Source organism: Carya illinoinensis, chromosome 15, assembly GCF_018687715.1.
Source record: "Carya illinoinensis cultivar Pawnee chromosome 15, C.illinoinensisPawnee_v1, whole genome shotgun sequence".
Lineage (NCBI taxonomy): Eukaryota > Viridiplantae > Streptophyta > Magnoliopsida > Fagales > Juglandaceae > Carya > Carya illinoinensis.
Genome location: NC_056766.1, coordinates 43,520,318 through 43,536,427, shown reverse-complemented (window position 1 = coordinate 43,536,427; position 16,110 = coordinate 43,520,318). Strand labels below are relative to the sequence as shown.

The 16,110-nt window shown below is 37.5% G+C and overlaps 1 protein-coding gene, 1 long non-coding RNA gene and 1 pseudogene across 3 annotated transcripts; 2 read left to right on the top strand and 1 right to left on the bottom strand.

Annotated features, from left to right (window-relative positions):
* The first annotated feature begins 1,057 nt into the window (after positions 1-1,057).
* Positions 1,058-2,127, top strand: LOC122295597 (annotated as a pseudogene).
* Positions 2,128-2,242: 115 nt separating this feature from the next.
* Positions 2,243-5,859, top strand: LOC122295596 (disease resistance protein Roq1-like). Its single transcript, XM_043104671.1, has 3 exons — positions 2,243-3,756; positions 3,896-4,177; positions 4,246-5,859. The coding sequence occupies exons 1-3, from the start codon at positions 2,803-2,805 to the stop codon at positions 5,776-5,778; spliced, it is 2,769 nt and encodes a 922-aa protein (XP_042960605.1). The 5' UTR covers positions 2,243-2,802; the 3' UTR covers positions 5,779-5,859.
* Positions 5,860-13,294: 7,435 nt separating this feature from the next.
* Positions 13,295-15,070, bottom strand: LOC122295902. 2 transcript variants are annotated; one of them, XR_006238312.1, is made up of 5 exons: positions 14,717-15,070; positions 14,558-14,635; positions 14,395-14,465; positions 14,239-14,311; positions 13,295-13,632 (listed from the first exon to the last, which is right to left on the bottom strand). It is a non-coding gene; the product is annotated as an uncharacterized LOC122295902 (long non-coding RNA). The 2 variants fall into 2 exon arrangements; XR_006238311.1 differs by having other exon boundaries at positions 14,399-14,465.
* Positions 15,071-16,110: the final 1,040 nt, after the last annotated feature.

Genomic DNA, 16,110 nt, shown 5'->3' with positions numbered 1-16,110 from the left:
ATTATCTATTTATTTATTTATTATATAGTAATAAGTAATTAATAATTTAAAAAATATTTAATTTTTTTAATTTTTAATTTATTTTATTTTATCATATTTTACTATTTAATTTATAAAAGAAACTGAAGGAAGTATGTGGATGTAGATTGAGAGAGGAGAGAGAGAGTTATAAAAAAAATAAGTATTTGATATGTGTACAGTATTATTAAATTTGGTTTTAGTTTTAGAATTACTGTAGCTAAAAGAATCTACTGTAGTTACCATTTGCCTAATCTAATATCGACAATTTTATTGTCTTAATAGCTAAAAAGTATAATATTTTTAGATTTAGATAATCCAATAAGAGCGTAGTAAATAGTTTTATGTTAAAAAAAGTATTTAAAAATTTAAAAAAGATGTATGAAAAATAAGACTTTTCGAGATAATTTGTTGAACTAGTAGCACGACTTTTAAAAGAGCATACCATGTGATGGTGTGGGACATCAACTGATGCAATAATTATGATACTCTTGACAAATACGATCCTGACCCCAATCATGGTGTACAGCTTGGAGGGTTTGCTGAGATTTAAAAAGAGCCAATCAAAAAATTGGATAGCATTTTTTCATTTTTTTTTAGAAATGATAAAATGACGACCTCTTAATTAATAAGTTTTACACAATTTATTCATAAATATTATTAATGATTTTAAAAAATTTCTGAATTTTTCTTTAATTTTAAAATTTTTGAATTTTAAAAGCAATATTATTTCATCATTACAACTTTTTCAATTTTTCATATAAAATATAATAAATAATTTAACTTTTTCAAATCTTAATTTAATTTTTTTAAATTTAAAATAATAATAATAATATTTTATTCAACTCGTCTAAAATTATCTCATTTTATCTATGATCCAGTAAACATGTCATCTCTTAAAGTCTGAAGCGCGCAGTTGTAAGGAAATTGCCAAAAAGTTACAGAACATCTTTCTTTTAATAATTTAATGCGGCATTGACTCAATGACTTCACTTTGGTCTGATCCTTAGGGAAGTTGCCATGAAGATACCATTAATTGAAACGCGTATGGTGTAGAAAGAAGCATAGACTTGTCTTTTTAAGGATAGTCGATGATGTCCAACTCTCTACATTCAGTAAGTAGACTGATTAGGCATTGCATACACACGTCCACTGACTAATTTCTTCCATGGCCTCTTCTTCATCCTCTTCTTCAGTCACCTCTCCATGGCGCTACGATGTCTTTTTGAGTTTTAGAGGAGATGATACCCGTAATACTTTTACTGCCCATCTCTACCATGCTTTGTCTCAAAATGGAATCTGTACTTTCATAGATGAGGATGAAGTTAAAAAGGGTGATGAGATTTCACCTGCACTTCTCCAAGCTATAAAAGTTTCAAGAATTTCCATCATTGTATTCTCAACAAATTATGCATCATCAACTTGGTGTTTGGATGAGTTATTGAAGATTTTTTAGTGTAAAAAATCAAAGCAACAAATAGTTCTACCTGTGTTTTACCACGTAGATCCATCAAATGTTCGACATCAAAGAGGAAGTTTTGGTGAAGCATTGGCTAAACATGCTGAGAAATTAGATCACAAGAAGTTGCAACTGTGGAAGGAAGCCCTTCAAGAAGTTGCCAATTTGTCCGGATACGATCTGACCAAAAATGGGTAAATTTTCTAACCGCCGGCTTTTATATTCAAGATTGCCTTTTTGCCTCCATTGTATGTATAAATGATCATCAGTGTGCATGATCTTTGTCCAATACGGAAGAAACTAATCACAACTGGATCAACATAAATATATAAATCATGTTTATCATTTTTTCTTGTCTATCATGAATTCTTAAGCATTGATCAATTTTAGAGAAAACCAAATAATTTTGAAGTTAATTAGAAGACTATATTTTGAAGCATTTAATATGGTTCCAACATCTAATCTTTTGTCTAAATTAAGTTCATTTCTAGGACCGTATAAAACTCAACTGAGGACTCATTTGCGGAGTGATATAGTTTTAGGTAGCAATTTTTTGGTTTTTGGAAAATGAGATATAAAAAGTTGAATAAAAAATATTATAAAATTAAAATATTATTAGAATAAAGTTTTATAATATTATTTTTGTTTGGTATTTAGATAAATTGAATTGTTTTTTATTTTTTGTTTGAAAATTTGAAAAAGTCGTTTTAATCAGTTTGATAAAATTGTAATAATTAATTTGAAAAAAATATAATGATTAGTTTGAAAATGTTTGTATGTAAATTATGTTTAAAAATGAGATGGAATGAAATGAGATGAAAATTTTAAAACAAGTCAATGATAGTTGGGAGAAAAAAAATAAGAAAAACAATAGGCAATACTTTATTTTCTGGCTTATCCAAAACATACTTTGGTCGTAGTACTGAAAGAAATTTAAGAATGAGACGCACATTTTGATTTTTGAGTAAGGAGAGAACTTGCCGTCAACTCGCGGCAACATATATTGCATGTACTCTACAGCCTAGCTACCAATTTCTTATTTTATTTTATTTTATTTTTCCGCCATAAAAGAAAATTAAATTATGTTGCTTGTATTTCATGTGAGAAGTAAAAGTCATTAATTGTTTCTTTTTTTTTTCTTTTATATATGCACACGTGCACACAGACGTTTGAAAGAATCAGAATTCATTGAACAAATCGTTCAAGACGTCTCAAGAATAGCAAATGATCATTTTTTTTTACCCGTTGCCAAGCATCCCGTTGGATTAGAACCTCATCTAAAAAATGTCGATTTGCTTTCAAGTGTTGAAACGAACGACATACGAATGATAGGAATTTTTGGAGTTGGCGGAATTGGTAAGACAACTCTTGCCAAAGCAATTTATAATTCGATTGCTTTTCGATTTGAAGCTCGTTGTTTTCTTGCAATTGTTAGCGACACTTCGAATCAAGCGGATCGTTTGGTCCGATTGCAAAATACACTTCTCTCTAAGATTTTAGGAAAATGTAAAAGTTTGAAGATTGACAATATTGAGACGGGAATCATTAATATAAAGCGTGGGCTTTACTCTAAAAGAGTTCTTTTAATTCTTGACGGTGTAGACCACCCAAGCCAATTAGAAACATTAGCAAGAGCTCATGATTGGTTTGGTAAAGGAAGTAGAATCATCATCACAACAAGAGATCAACACTTGCTGAAAACTCATAAAGTTGATTCAACATATGAGATGAAGGGATTGAATCAAAATGATGCTATTCAACTATTTTGTTGGCATGCTTTCAAAAGAGAGATACCGGATGATGGTTTTGGAGAGTTTGTAGAAAGGATCGTAAATTATGTTGAGAGACTTCCACTAGCTTTAACAGTGCTTGGTTCAGATTTATATGGTAGAAGTGAACGTCAGTGGGTAAGTGCAATGGATGAGTACAAGCAAATCCCTCACCAAGATATTCAAAAAATACTTCAAACAAGTTATGGAAGATTAAATGACAATGAAAAGAATGTTTTTCTTGACATTGCATGTTTCTTCAATGGACAAGTACGGCTTGATGATGTCATCACAAAGATACTAGATAGTTTTGGTTTTCAGCCAAACTTTACGATCCCAAAACTTATGGAGAAGTGTCTTATTTCGGAATGCAACGGAAAATTACAAATGCATTCCTTGTTACGAGATATGAGTAGAGAAGTTGTTCGAAAAGAATTGCCCAACAATCCAGGAAAACGTAGCAAATTATTCTTTCATAAAGACATTCAAGAAGTACTGCAAGAAGATACAATAAGTCATATCAAAATCTATTTCAATTAAACATTGTTTCTTTGGCACATGCGACATATACGTGTATGTATATAAATATATGAATAATTTATTTTTTGATTTGTCGGCACAATTAAACATGGATTGTCTTCCTATGTAGGGAACAACTAGTGTTGAAGCAATTTTTGCAGATTTTCCTAAAGGTGATGATATTATCCACTTGCATCCTAAGGCCCTCAAGAGTATGAGAATACTCAGATTATTTAGATGCCTCAATGCACACTTTACTGAAGAATTACCTGATAGTCTACCGAATAAAATAAGCATACTTGATTGGCCTAACTGTCATTTACAATCTATGCCATCTAACTTTTGGGGAGAAAGCCTCTTTATTTTACGAATGCCCGGTAGTCATCACATCCAGGAGATACCCTTATTTAAGGTACAATTATTATTATTTTCAATATTTTTTTCTTTAGACTTAGTTTGATGTTCTTTTCTTTTTAACAGAATCTCACAGTTATGAATTTCCGTGGTTGTGGACTTATAACGAAACTCTCGGATGTTTCAAGGTGCCCCAATTTGAAGAAAATAAATCTTCAAGATTGTACAAGTCTGGTCGAAGTTCATGATTCTGTTGGATTGCTTGGTGAGCTTGTTAAATTAAATCTTGCTGGATGTTCCAATCTAAGGAGCTTTCCAAGGAGACTCCAGTTGAGATCTCTGGGATTCCTTGATCTTAGTAATTGCTCAAGCCTTCAATACTTTCCTGAAATCGGATGTATAATGAAACATTTAGGCCATGTTGACTTAACAGGCACCGCAATAAAAGAGTTGCCTTCATCCATTGGGTACATCATTGGGCTCGGATTTTTAGACCTAAGTAGTTGCATAAACCTTAAGTGTCTACCAAGAAGCATTCATCAGTTAAGATCTCTATGGTGGCTTGATCTCAGCGATTGTCCAAATATTGTAAGTTTTGGGATGGAGGAGGAGTTGCATAGGGGAGAACCCATGCCAAAATCAACCACTGATCTTGAATTGCATCTTAAAAACTCTGGCCTATCAAAATTCAATTTCTTTCATGTCTTTGGACCATTTCATTATTTCTTTCCTGATCTGACAGTATTAGATCTATCAGGCAGTGATATTGTAAGCATTCCTGCAAACTTCAAAAGATTTCCTCGGTTGAGTAATCTTATACTGAATGATTGCGTGCAACTTAAAGAAATTAAAGAGTTTCCAGAGAGTCTACTAGTATTACGTGCTAATGGATGCATATCACTGGAAAGTTTACCAATACGATTTACTGAATTCCGTCCCCCATGGCTAAGTTTGATTAAATTGGCTAGATGCTATAGAGTGAATATGTGGAATTGGAATGTGATGCGAGATCTTCCGCTTCGCCGTCCTTATCGTCGGTTTCGAGTAAGTCCTTATATATATTTCTCTTTTCCTTATATATTAATTCGTTTTGTGTGGCTGATCGATTTTTGTGCGTATATGAATATAGTTGATATATATTATGATGTATTCATCCAACAGGACACTAACATGATATTTCCAGGAAATAAGATTCCAGATTGGTTCAGCAATTGCAGGGAGATCACTGCAAATGATCATCGGTGTGAATTTGATATTCAAGGGTATAATTCCTGTGCCCGTGCCCACACAGGAATTGCTTTGTGTGCTGTTATTGAACCCGTCGCGAGGTTTTGGAGCGTTGACACAATGATAGGATCAGTTGCCTATGACAGTAACCATCATGTAGGAAAATTTGATGAAATGGATTCAGATCATGTATGGTTGCAGTTCTTAACTGTAACAGATGTTAAGCGCAAACGAGGGATCAGTTTAAATCAGGCTGACAATCTGAGGATTATATTTGAAAGCGCTCCAAAGTCAGTGATCTTAAAAAGTTGCGGAGTTCATCCGATTGATTTTGGATTTGTTGGCCGTTATGATGATGATTGCGAGAATCCTGCTTCAACCTTGGACATCGAACTTTTTCTGTGCACTAGTGACATGTGCCATAATGTCTGATTATGGTTGACTTCAAATTTGTTTCAAACTCAAACTCAATATTAGGTGTGGGAGCAGCTTGATCTATAGATTAGTTGTACACCCTACATTTGCACACTGCTATCTATATCTTGATTCTACCTCTTTTATATTGAATTAAGCCAATAAATTAACTGAATTAAATTTTAATAAATATATTCTAAAATGCTAAGATATGAGCATGAAATTTTAAAAATACTAATACTAATAATTTTTAAAACAACTTTGAATATTGAGGCTGTCACTCAAGGTGTGGCTGCCACCACTCCAAGAGACAACCAAAATATATAGTCATATAGGCCACCATCAATTTATAAAAAAAAAAAAAAAAAAAAAAAAAAAAGCTATTATTTTTAATTATTTTACAATAAAAATAATTTTAAAATCTAACATAGTACTAACATCAAAACACATCATTTTGCAAATTTCTTTTGATAATATTTTTTTGTAAACCAAACATTTTTCTAAAAGATGACTCCAGTTTAAAAAGCATATATTGGACATGAAGGGAGTCATGTTTTCCTAAATCCCAGATCATACAACCGAACCTAAGGAAAATCAGCCCATTAGATCATATTAATGATACATAATATTTTAGAACACAATATTTTCAAAATATTTTATATGGAATTACCAATTAAGCACATCCAAAATAATAAATAACGAAGTTTTTATTGAAAATCAAGTTATAATTTATGCGGGCCTTCGTTAAAATATTGTTCACCATTAAGATGAACAGAAAAAAAAAATGACGTACGTGTTACGATCATAACGGTACTTGGATATTTTTTTTTGAAAAAACTCTTATGCCATTCCATTATAATAGAGATGAGATACAAGGAGGGGATTCCTCCATGGTTACAATTGAATCCGAGATGGTAAGAGCATCTTTTGCAAGTAAGTGGGCTACAACATTGCCATTTCTCCTAACATGAGAAACATCCCACTTTGCAAAACAATTAAGACACGACCTTGTTTCACTCATAAACATGCTTGAGCTACTCCAAATTTCCTTATCTTCACATAGTGCCTTTGTCACTTGCAGTGAGTCACCTTCTATAATAACCTGATGCAGACCAAGTTCCAAACCAAATTTCACAGCTTGTAGAGCTCCATATGCTTCAGCTAACAAAGGGTCAGGGAAAAATTGTTTTCTTTGCCGCATTGTGGCAATAATCTGGCCAGCACAATCCCTTATAACAACTCCAATTCCAATCTGTCCATTGGCTTTATCCACTGCCCCATCCCAATTGATTTTATACCAGGGTGATGGAGGAGCCTTCCAAACTGCCTCTGAGGAACAGCCTTGGCAGGCCCTGTTATTGCTTTGATGATTAGGTTCCCCTTCAGCCATCATGTCTAAAAGAACTCTGGCCTCTCTCACTATGGAGTTAGGATGAGTGAACTCCTTGTTAAAAACAAAGGTGTTTCTTCTCCACCACAATTTCCTTGCTACCACCACAAACTCATGCAATTCTTCTGAGTTTAAGGCTTTAGATAGTGACTCGAAGACCAGTAGCATAGGGGCTTGAGGTAGAGCACACTTTTGAAGCCTTTTGGAGCATTGGCTCCATACATCCATGGCTGCCTCACAGCTCCACAATGCATGAGTGACACTTTCAACTTCTCTGCAACAGATGGGGCATAGTGGGTCATTCACCACCCTCTTTTTGAAAAGGTTGGATTGAGTAGGGAGGGCCTCCAGGCAGGCTCTCCAAATAAAAACTTTATCCCCAGGTGTGACACTAAGTTGCCATATTTTGTTCCAAACCTCTTTAAAGTCATTGCTGGAAGAGGCTTGTCCTTGAGCTGTCACCTCTCTCGATTTCTCCATGTGGTATGCACTCCTTACTGAGAAAGAGCCATTGGTAGTTCCATGCCATATGATTTTGTCCATAGTATTCATAGTGCTGATAGGAGTTTTGAGAATTAAGCTTGCTTCCCCTTCCTCAAAAATTTCTTGCACTAAGTCTGTCTTCCACATTTTAGTCTCAGGATTAATCAGTTCTGCAACAGTTGCAGTGCTTCCTAGAACTCGAGTTGGACTTGTGACTCTACTGGGATTTGAGGGGTTTAGCCATTTGTCTCTCCAGATTAAAATGTTGGAGCCAGTACCCACCCTCCAAAAAGAGCCAGCCTCTACTACATGTCTGGCTGCAAGTAAGCTCCTCCAGATATAAGAGGGTTTGGAGCCCAGTTTAGCTACCTGAAAGTTTGAGTTAGGGAAATATTTAGCCTTTAAAATCTTAGCAGCAAGAGAGTTGGGGTCCTGAATTAATCTCCAACATTGCTTGGACAACATTGCCTTGTTGAAGCATTCAAGGTCCCTAAAACCCAAACCTCCAATTGACTTGGCTTGCCCCATCCTTTTCCAAGGAATCCAATGGATCTTATGCTCCTTTTCTTGCTGCCCCCACCAGAAATTTTGGATGGCTCTGTTTATAGAGTGTAGGAGGGTGATAGGTAGCTTGAAGACACTCATTGTATAGGTTGGGATGGCTTGGATCACTGCTTTTAGGTAGATTTCTTTCCCTGCCTGAGATAAAGTTTTAACTCTAAGATTGCTGAGCCTCATCCTTATATTATCTAAAATACCTTTGAAAGATTTGAACCTGTCTCGCCCCACCACAGAGGGCAATCCTAGGTACTTTTCATAGGGCATGGATGTCCTTATACCAGCAATAGACAGAATGTAGTCTTGAGTGGGTCTGGCAGTGTTTTTGCTGAAGATAATTGAGGTTTTTTCAAGATTAAGTCTCTGGCCTGATGCTAACTCATAGGTGTTTAAAAGGCTTATCAATCTTCCCCACTCCACTGCTGTTGCCTTGCAAAACAAAAGGCTGTCATCTGCAAAGAAGAGATGAGAGACCCTTAATTGACCTCTTGCAACTGGGATGCCATGAAGTAGTCTGCTTTCCTCAGCTTTGTATAGCAAGTTACTTAGAGCTTCTGCACACAGTATGAAGAGGTAGGGTGACAAAGGGTCACCTTGTCTGATGCCTCGAGAAGGGGTAAATTCTGGTTGGGGTTCACCATTCACAAGGAGAGCATATGAGACAGTTTCAATACACTTCATCACTAGTTCCACCCATTGACTGCAAAAACCCAGTTTGTAAAGGACAGCCCTTAAGAAACTCCACTCCACTCTGTCATAGGCCTTACTCATGTCTAACTTTAAAGCCATGTATCCTTCTCTTCCTGCCAATTTACATTTCATAGTATGCAAAGCCTCAAAGGCAACAATTATGTTATCAGAGATTAGCCTATTGGGGACAAAAGCTGATTGGGAGGGTGAGATAATACAGGGGAGCACCTTCTTTAGTCTATTAGCTATTACTTTAGAGATAAGCTTATAAAGAACATTACAAAGGGAAATGGGTCTAAAATCTGTCACCTTAGTAGGAGCTTTCTTCTTTGGGATGAGTGCAATGAACGTGCTATTAATATCCCCCAAGTTGCCATTTGAATTGAGAACATTCAGCACTGCCTCACACACCTGGGTTCCCACCACTGTCCAGTGCTTCTGATAAAAGGTTGCAGGAAAACCATCTGGTCCTGGTGAACTTAGGTCATTCATGTGAAAAATAGCTTCTTCAACTTCTATTTTTGAATAAGGTTTAGTCAACATTTCATTATGAAATCCAGTCACACGTGCCTCCAAGGATGCTATACATTCTGAGGGATTGGAGGGATTCGAGGTAGTGAACAAATCCTCAAAGTGATCCTGGAAAAGATTGCTGATCCCCTCTCTCGAGCTTATTTCTTGTCCATGGCTATCAAACAGTTTTTTAATGGCATTGGTTTTCCTCCTTTGAGAGGCACACTGGTGAAAGTATTTGGTATTCCTGTCTCCCTCATTCAACCATCTTTGCTTGGCCCTTTGCTTCCACTTGGTATTCTCAGCTTCAAGAAGTCTATCAACCCCTCTTTGCACTTGCTTTATCTCCTCAGTTAAAAGGCCTGTGTTTCTTTCCTACAAGTTAGATAGCTGGGCCATCTGTTTACTGATTTCTTGTTTTGAGCTGTTGAAAGTCTTCTTGCTCCACTGTAATAGCTTCTTTTTGCAGTTTTTAAGCCCCTCAGAAATGAACTGCATTTTATTTCCAGCCAGCCTGGGAATTCTCCATGCTTCTTGTATTGTCTCTAAACATTCATCCCTTAGTGTCCAGCTAGCCTCAAACCTGAAAGGCTTTGGGAGTCTGTTTGCAGCAGGTTGCTGCTGTTCCATGGCAATCCATATGGGGTTATGGTCTGAGGTAAGAGTAGGAAGAACAAAAACTTTCGAGTCAAAGTGCTTGTCTAGCCAGGCAGTGTTACAGAAGGCCCTGTCTAGCCTTTCTTTGGTGAAAGCTCCCCCTTGCCTACCATTGGACCAAGTGAATTTGTTACCATAGTAACCCATGTCACTGAGGCCACATCTATGAACAGCATCTCTAAAAGCCTCCACTTGGTTATGGGGTCTCAAAGGTCCACCACACTTCTCTCCATAGTTTAAAATCTCATTAAAATCGCCTACACACAACCATCCCATTGGTGCTGCTGGTGTCAATGCTTGTAGTAGCTGCCAACTTTCACACCTTTTTGCTGTGTTTGGGTTGCCATAGAACCCTGTTAAGTGCCAGGAGAGGTCTTCCCTCATGCCTTTGACCAACAGGGAGATATGGGAATGAGTAAATGACACAATCTCTGCCTCTATTTATGCTTTCCACAAGATGGCTAGGCCTCCACTAGGACCTTTTGAATCAACAACAAAACTATGCTCAAAATTCAGCCTCCTTTTAATTAACTCCACTTTTAGTCTTTTGCATTTTGTTTCCATCAAGAAAACAAAAGTTGGGGACTTGTTTTGCACCATAAGGTGCAAATTATTCACTGTCCGAGGGTTCCCAAGCCCTCGGCAGTTCCAGCTCAAGCAATTCATTGCTTAGGGTGGGGCTGTACACCAGCCACCACCACATCATTCCTGTTTGAAAGCTCCTCTATCTCCCCTTCAATTTTAATTTTTTTAGTGAACTGAATTGCTACCGCACCATTTGTCTGCACACCAACCCTTTTAGTGCCCCTTGTATGGCTTACCTTATCTTCCCTTAGGCCTGCTGAGGGGTTGGTACTGCCCTTGTCTCTAGCCTGCCTCTTCCAGCCAGCTTTCTTCTTGAATTTCTCCAGTGCTTGGACCTGGTTTGACACAAAGTGGGCCAAGGATGAGGCTTGGGCCTCAGGTCATGGCTGTTTCCAAGGCCCAGTGATTTTTGGTCATTGCCTTTACAGGTTGTGACAGGTACCAAGATGGGGCATTCTGACTTCGTGGTATTTTGCATGGGACATGCCCCTGCTGCAGTAAAGGAAGCCTCAGACTTACCCAAAATGGCCTCACTCTCACATTCCTTAAAAGGCCTCTGTGTTGCCTCTGCAGGTTGCATGGGATAAAGCATATTGTCTGGTTTCCTCTTTGGTTCTGCAATGTCAACTACAGTCTGAACCGTTTCCTGACAGTCCATCTTTGACTCAGGGCTCTGGTTTGGAAGTTCATCCCTGTCCTCCCTTCCCTTCCTCCATGACTGTTCCTCTACATGGTTGTTACACAGTCCTTCACCATATTTCTTCCTTGTATTATCACTCTCCCTGGTTGTTGGTGCTCGCATCCACACTCCATACTGCATCTTGCTACTGCTCGAAGATCCAACAGCACACTTTTGTTGAGCATGCTTAATCACTCCACATTTAAAACACAAGTTAGGCAGCCTTTCATACTTAAGGGGAACCCAGGTTTTCTTGCCTTCAAGAATTAGAAACACACCTCTGAGTAGAGCTTCTGAGATGTTCACTTCAACCCTTATCCTTAGGAACTTCCCCCATCCTATCCCCCTCTCATCTGCTTGGACTGTGATTACTCTCCCTAGGCTTTCACCAATCTGAAACCCCACCTCTTGTGTCATACTTGCTAGGGGCATGTTATAAGCTTGCACCCAAAATTCTTCTTTATTGAAAAGAACTTCGTTAATGGAACAGTTACCTTCAAAAACTTGCAGGCACAGCAGCCATCTATCAAAAGACCATGGCCTGCCACTCATGACATGCTGAAGGTCCTTTTCTTGGTTGAACTCGATAAGATATTTGTTGGTTCCAACTTCAGAGAAATGAAACCAACTCTCACATCTCCAAACTTTGGACATAGTTGTTTTGAAAGCTTCTTGATTAACTGGTCTCTCAGCTATGAGCATAGCCAATAAGCAGTACTTTCCATGCTGCCTAGCTTTAGCAGTCGAGTTGGGTGGCAGGATCATTACTCCTTTTTCCTTCTCAGTGAGGCTAAGGCCTTCCCATTGCTTTGCTAAATCTTCCTCCATTGAAACCACTCCAAACCAGCTGAGCTAGTTTAAGGGACCCCACTCTCCTATAGAGAGAAAACACCTCACCCAGCAGGAGAGGACTCTACAGTTTTTTAGAAAAGGATCCAACGGTACTTGGATATTGTTAGAGATCAAGATAACAAATTGCTGTATATATTTGTGGACTATAAAATAATTTTGATATTTGTGAAATTTTATCATAAAAAGAATGTAATTTGAGGAAGTATGTAACATCTCGTTCTTCGAGGTCCGGAGAGTCAACTCCTGTCACCTGATAATCAACTCCAACATTTCTAATATATTTTCTAAATCCAAATCAATTCTTCTATAGACTCCAAATCACAATAGAAAATACTTCCATTTTAATTGACCACACATATTCATATTATAATTCTCCATACAGAAACAAAAATAGCATAGATCAACTTCTCAACATGTCTAAAATAGCATCACTAATTAAATTAAAGTTTACATGTCTCCATAAACCATCTACTAAAAATGAACTCATCCAACATCAACAATACCCCAAGGTACTCAATCACTATCCACAGCTAATTTTGCCCACGCATTCTATCACTCATCCTCAGTTGAACATCAAAATCATCCGAAATATAGTGAAGGTAAGGGAGTGAGTTATTAACAACTCAGTAACCAAAACACATTTACTAGTATGTGAATATGAGTATTTATAATGTTCAAAATATGGAACAAAATATTTGCTTTCAGAATGCAGAATCAAAACTTGTTACAAAACATAAGACAGAAACTTTTAGAAAACAAACTTATTCCAAAAAGAATCATTTGGCATATCCAAACTGAAACATTATATTCATATCAGCTCATAGCATCACATCGTGATAAATACCATGTTTAAACCCCATGGTAGCGCTATAAACCACCATTATACCCGTGGCAAAGCCATATTTCACTGTTATACCCATGGCGGGACCATATGCTACTATTATATCCATGGTGGGGCCGTATGCCACTATTATACCCATGGCAAAGCCGTAACGAAAACCGAATATAGCATCAAAATTAGACTTTAATCAGAATACATATTCAGAATCCCATGCTAAGGCTTTTAGATGCCACAACATATCAAACATAGTATGGAACAAATTTAGATCATTTCACATGTTCAAAGATAACAGAATCAGAGCATCTTTATTTAATCAAAACAAAAATTTTAAAATCTCATATTTGCTCTTTCTCAGTTCAGAAAATAGAATATACAAAATTAGCTCATGTTTACACCAGTCATGATAGAAAATTCTTTCTCATTACATATTTCATGAATATGCATAACACATCTGAGGTCGTTTTCAAATATATTTTCATAACACAAAAACATGCATATTTTTCCAAAAATCAACCTCATTCATTTTTTTTTTTTTTTGTGCAAAACTAGTAATTGAACCCTGCTTACCTAACTCTTGCAGAGAGTTACTTAAGCTTTGGACCTGAGCTCTATCAATGTCACAACCTAAACAGAAAATTATTCACTAACATGTTAATAACTCATATCTGCTCATCAACTTAACTAACAAAATTCCACCATTCTAGGGATGGAATAAAGCAAGCCTACAAGCAAAAGCATTTAGAAACAGTCCAACGCTAACACATTCCTCATGATAACCAACACCAAACCAACATCAAAATACATCTCCAAAACCAACAACAGGAATTTCCACCACTAAAACATAACTCAAAACAGCCACGTCAATTCCAACCTTCAATATAAAACTCCAACACAGCCACCATATATTTTTAATCATCCAACACTTCAATCCCGGGCATCTACACCACTCATAACACATCCAACATAACCAGCCCAAACACACACACACACACATTGCACAAACAGCCAATAAACCACCTCGAACAGGCACCAATCAACTCCATTCGCCACACGTCAACCCAATTCACCACACTTTTAACATTTCAAAGGGCACAACACAACCAACATAAAAACATGTGCCCCGGACAGCCATGTAAAATCATTAATTAAAATTAATCCCAGCAACTAAAATTCATTGATATAGTCCACGTAACAAAGTCGATCATAAATCTAAAATTCTGAAAATCTTACCTAAGTTCGGGTGCGTGGCTCGTGAAAATTAAAGAGCGAAAACAACACTGTTTGGGCGTTAGCTAGCTATGACCTGTGATTTAAAATAGTGACGTTAAAATTAAACTCAAGCATGTGTAATGTACGCTTGTGGCTCATCTTGAGGCAAGGCCTTACTTACGTCGGTGAGGGAATTTTTGTAGTTCCAAACAGCGGTGATTTTTCTGCAGTGGGAGAGGAAAAATAATCTGTGCAAAGTTTCTATGAGTATTAAACTAGTGAGAGTGTACAGAGTGAGAATAAATACTATCAAAATTACCCAAAGATCAAAGTGGCTCACCACTGTAGGACAAAATAGCAGGACCAAAGAACCTCAAAATTTAGTGGTGTCGCACGGCTTGCAATGGGGAAAGAAAATCTGAAAATTTCATACCAAGCTGAAACTATATATTTCAGGTGAATAGTAAAACCAATGGGCTAACAGAGGGAAATGGCTTACCGGCGAGAAGAGAGTCCACTCGCAACGACGTTGAACGCTGTGATGGCACGACACAAGTCTGTAAGAAAGCTTGTGAGTTTCTTGTGTACGAGTGTGTGTGAATGGAAAATCTGTGAGGGTGAGTGAAGTGCAAAATACAGAGAGAAAGAGAATGCACATGTCACGGTCCACAAATGGAATGGTTGGGCCAGGCTTGGGCCAAGTCTAACAGAACTTGATTTATTTGGGCCGCAGGGTATCTGGGCCGTTAGTCTGTTTACTTTCTTTTGTTAAGTCTGCTAGTTATTAGTCGTGGATCGTGTTTGAGCAAGACTGAGGCCTTTTTTCTGTGAAAGATTTTAGCATATAAGATTGAGTTTTGCTACGTACAAGTAAAGTCACGTACTAATTTACATACCAATACTAATTTCTTTATATTCAAAATTTAAATTAGTACCGTTTTCAATAAAATCTATTTTTTAACTAATCACATTAGATTAATACACATATTACTTACAACTAGATTTTTCCTATAAAATTACTGTATCACCTGAAAAGAATCATCCAAAACTTAATAAAATTTCTATTTTCCTTTCTTCTTCATTTATTCTGTGGAGGGGTGCTCCTTCAAAGTGAGCAAATTCTATGTATATCTCATTAAGCAATTTGAGGTGTGTTACATAATAAAGGCATACGGGCGTCGTTGAGGGCCACATGCGACGGCACCTCGTTGGTGGTTTTGTGCAACGGGGAGGAGTGAGGTAGGTCATGTTCTGCAAGTGGGAGATTTTGTGAGGATGGGGATGCACACTACAACGAGAAAGTGATAAGAAGTAGAGAGGGAGAGATCTGAGTGATGAAACCAAACAAAAAGAGGAGTCAAAACTGTAAGATTGTGGAGAGTTAGAAATCATAGTGGAGGGATTTTCAGGATTTCAGAAACTAGGGAAGAAAACCATCGGGAAGGGAAAACTGCAAGTGGAAGGTGAAGACAACTTACAAAAGGAGAAGACCTACAGCTGCGACTCCGTGGAAAAAAACATGATGTAGCTGAGTTGGGCCGTGGGGGGCTGAAGATGGCGTGGCTGGGACTCCAACAACAACAGAAGATGCGGACATCGTGCGGAAAGAAGAGCACCGTGAGCCTGCTGCTCTAGACGGCCAAACGACGGCCTCCATGCGGTGGTGAAGCTGAGATAGAGAGAGAGTGAACCGAGAGATCGAAACGAGTGGGCATGGCGTAAGGGGAAAGGGACGCTCACCAAGAAATATAGCTGTACGCGGCAGTAGCTGGGAGTGACGGAAGAGATGGCGCTCGGAGAGGTTGACCGTGGAAGAATAACGGTGGCATGACTGGGATACACAGCAAGGGACCAGAGCGATAAGAAAGAGCTTACGTGTATTTATAATTGAGT

Bases quoted from the DNA above. Each gene is read 5' to 3' on its own strand.
- LOC122295596 (XM_043104671.1), top strand. From the start codon at position 2,803: ATGATAGGAATTTTTGGAGTTGGCGGAATTGGTAAGACAACTCTTGCC. The intron at 3,757-3,895 runs ATAAGTCATATC...CTTCCTATGTAG, and splicing joins AAGTACTGCAAGAAGATACA to GGAACAACTAGTGTTGAAGC. The intron at 4,178-4,245 runs GTACAATTATTA...TCTTTTTAACAG, and splicing joins AGGAGATACCCTTATTTAAG to AATCTCACAGTTATGAATTT.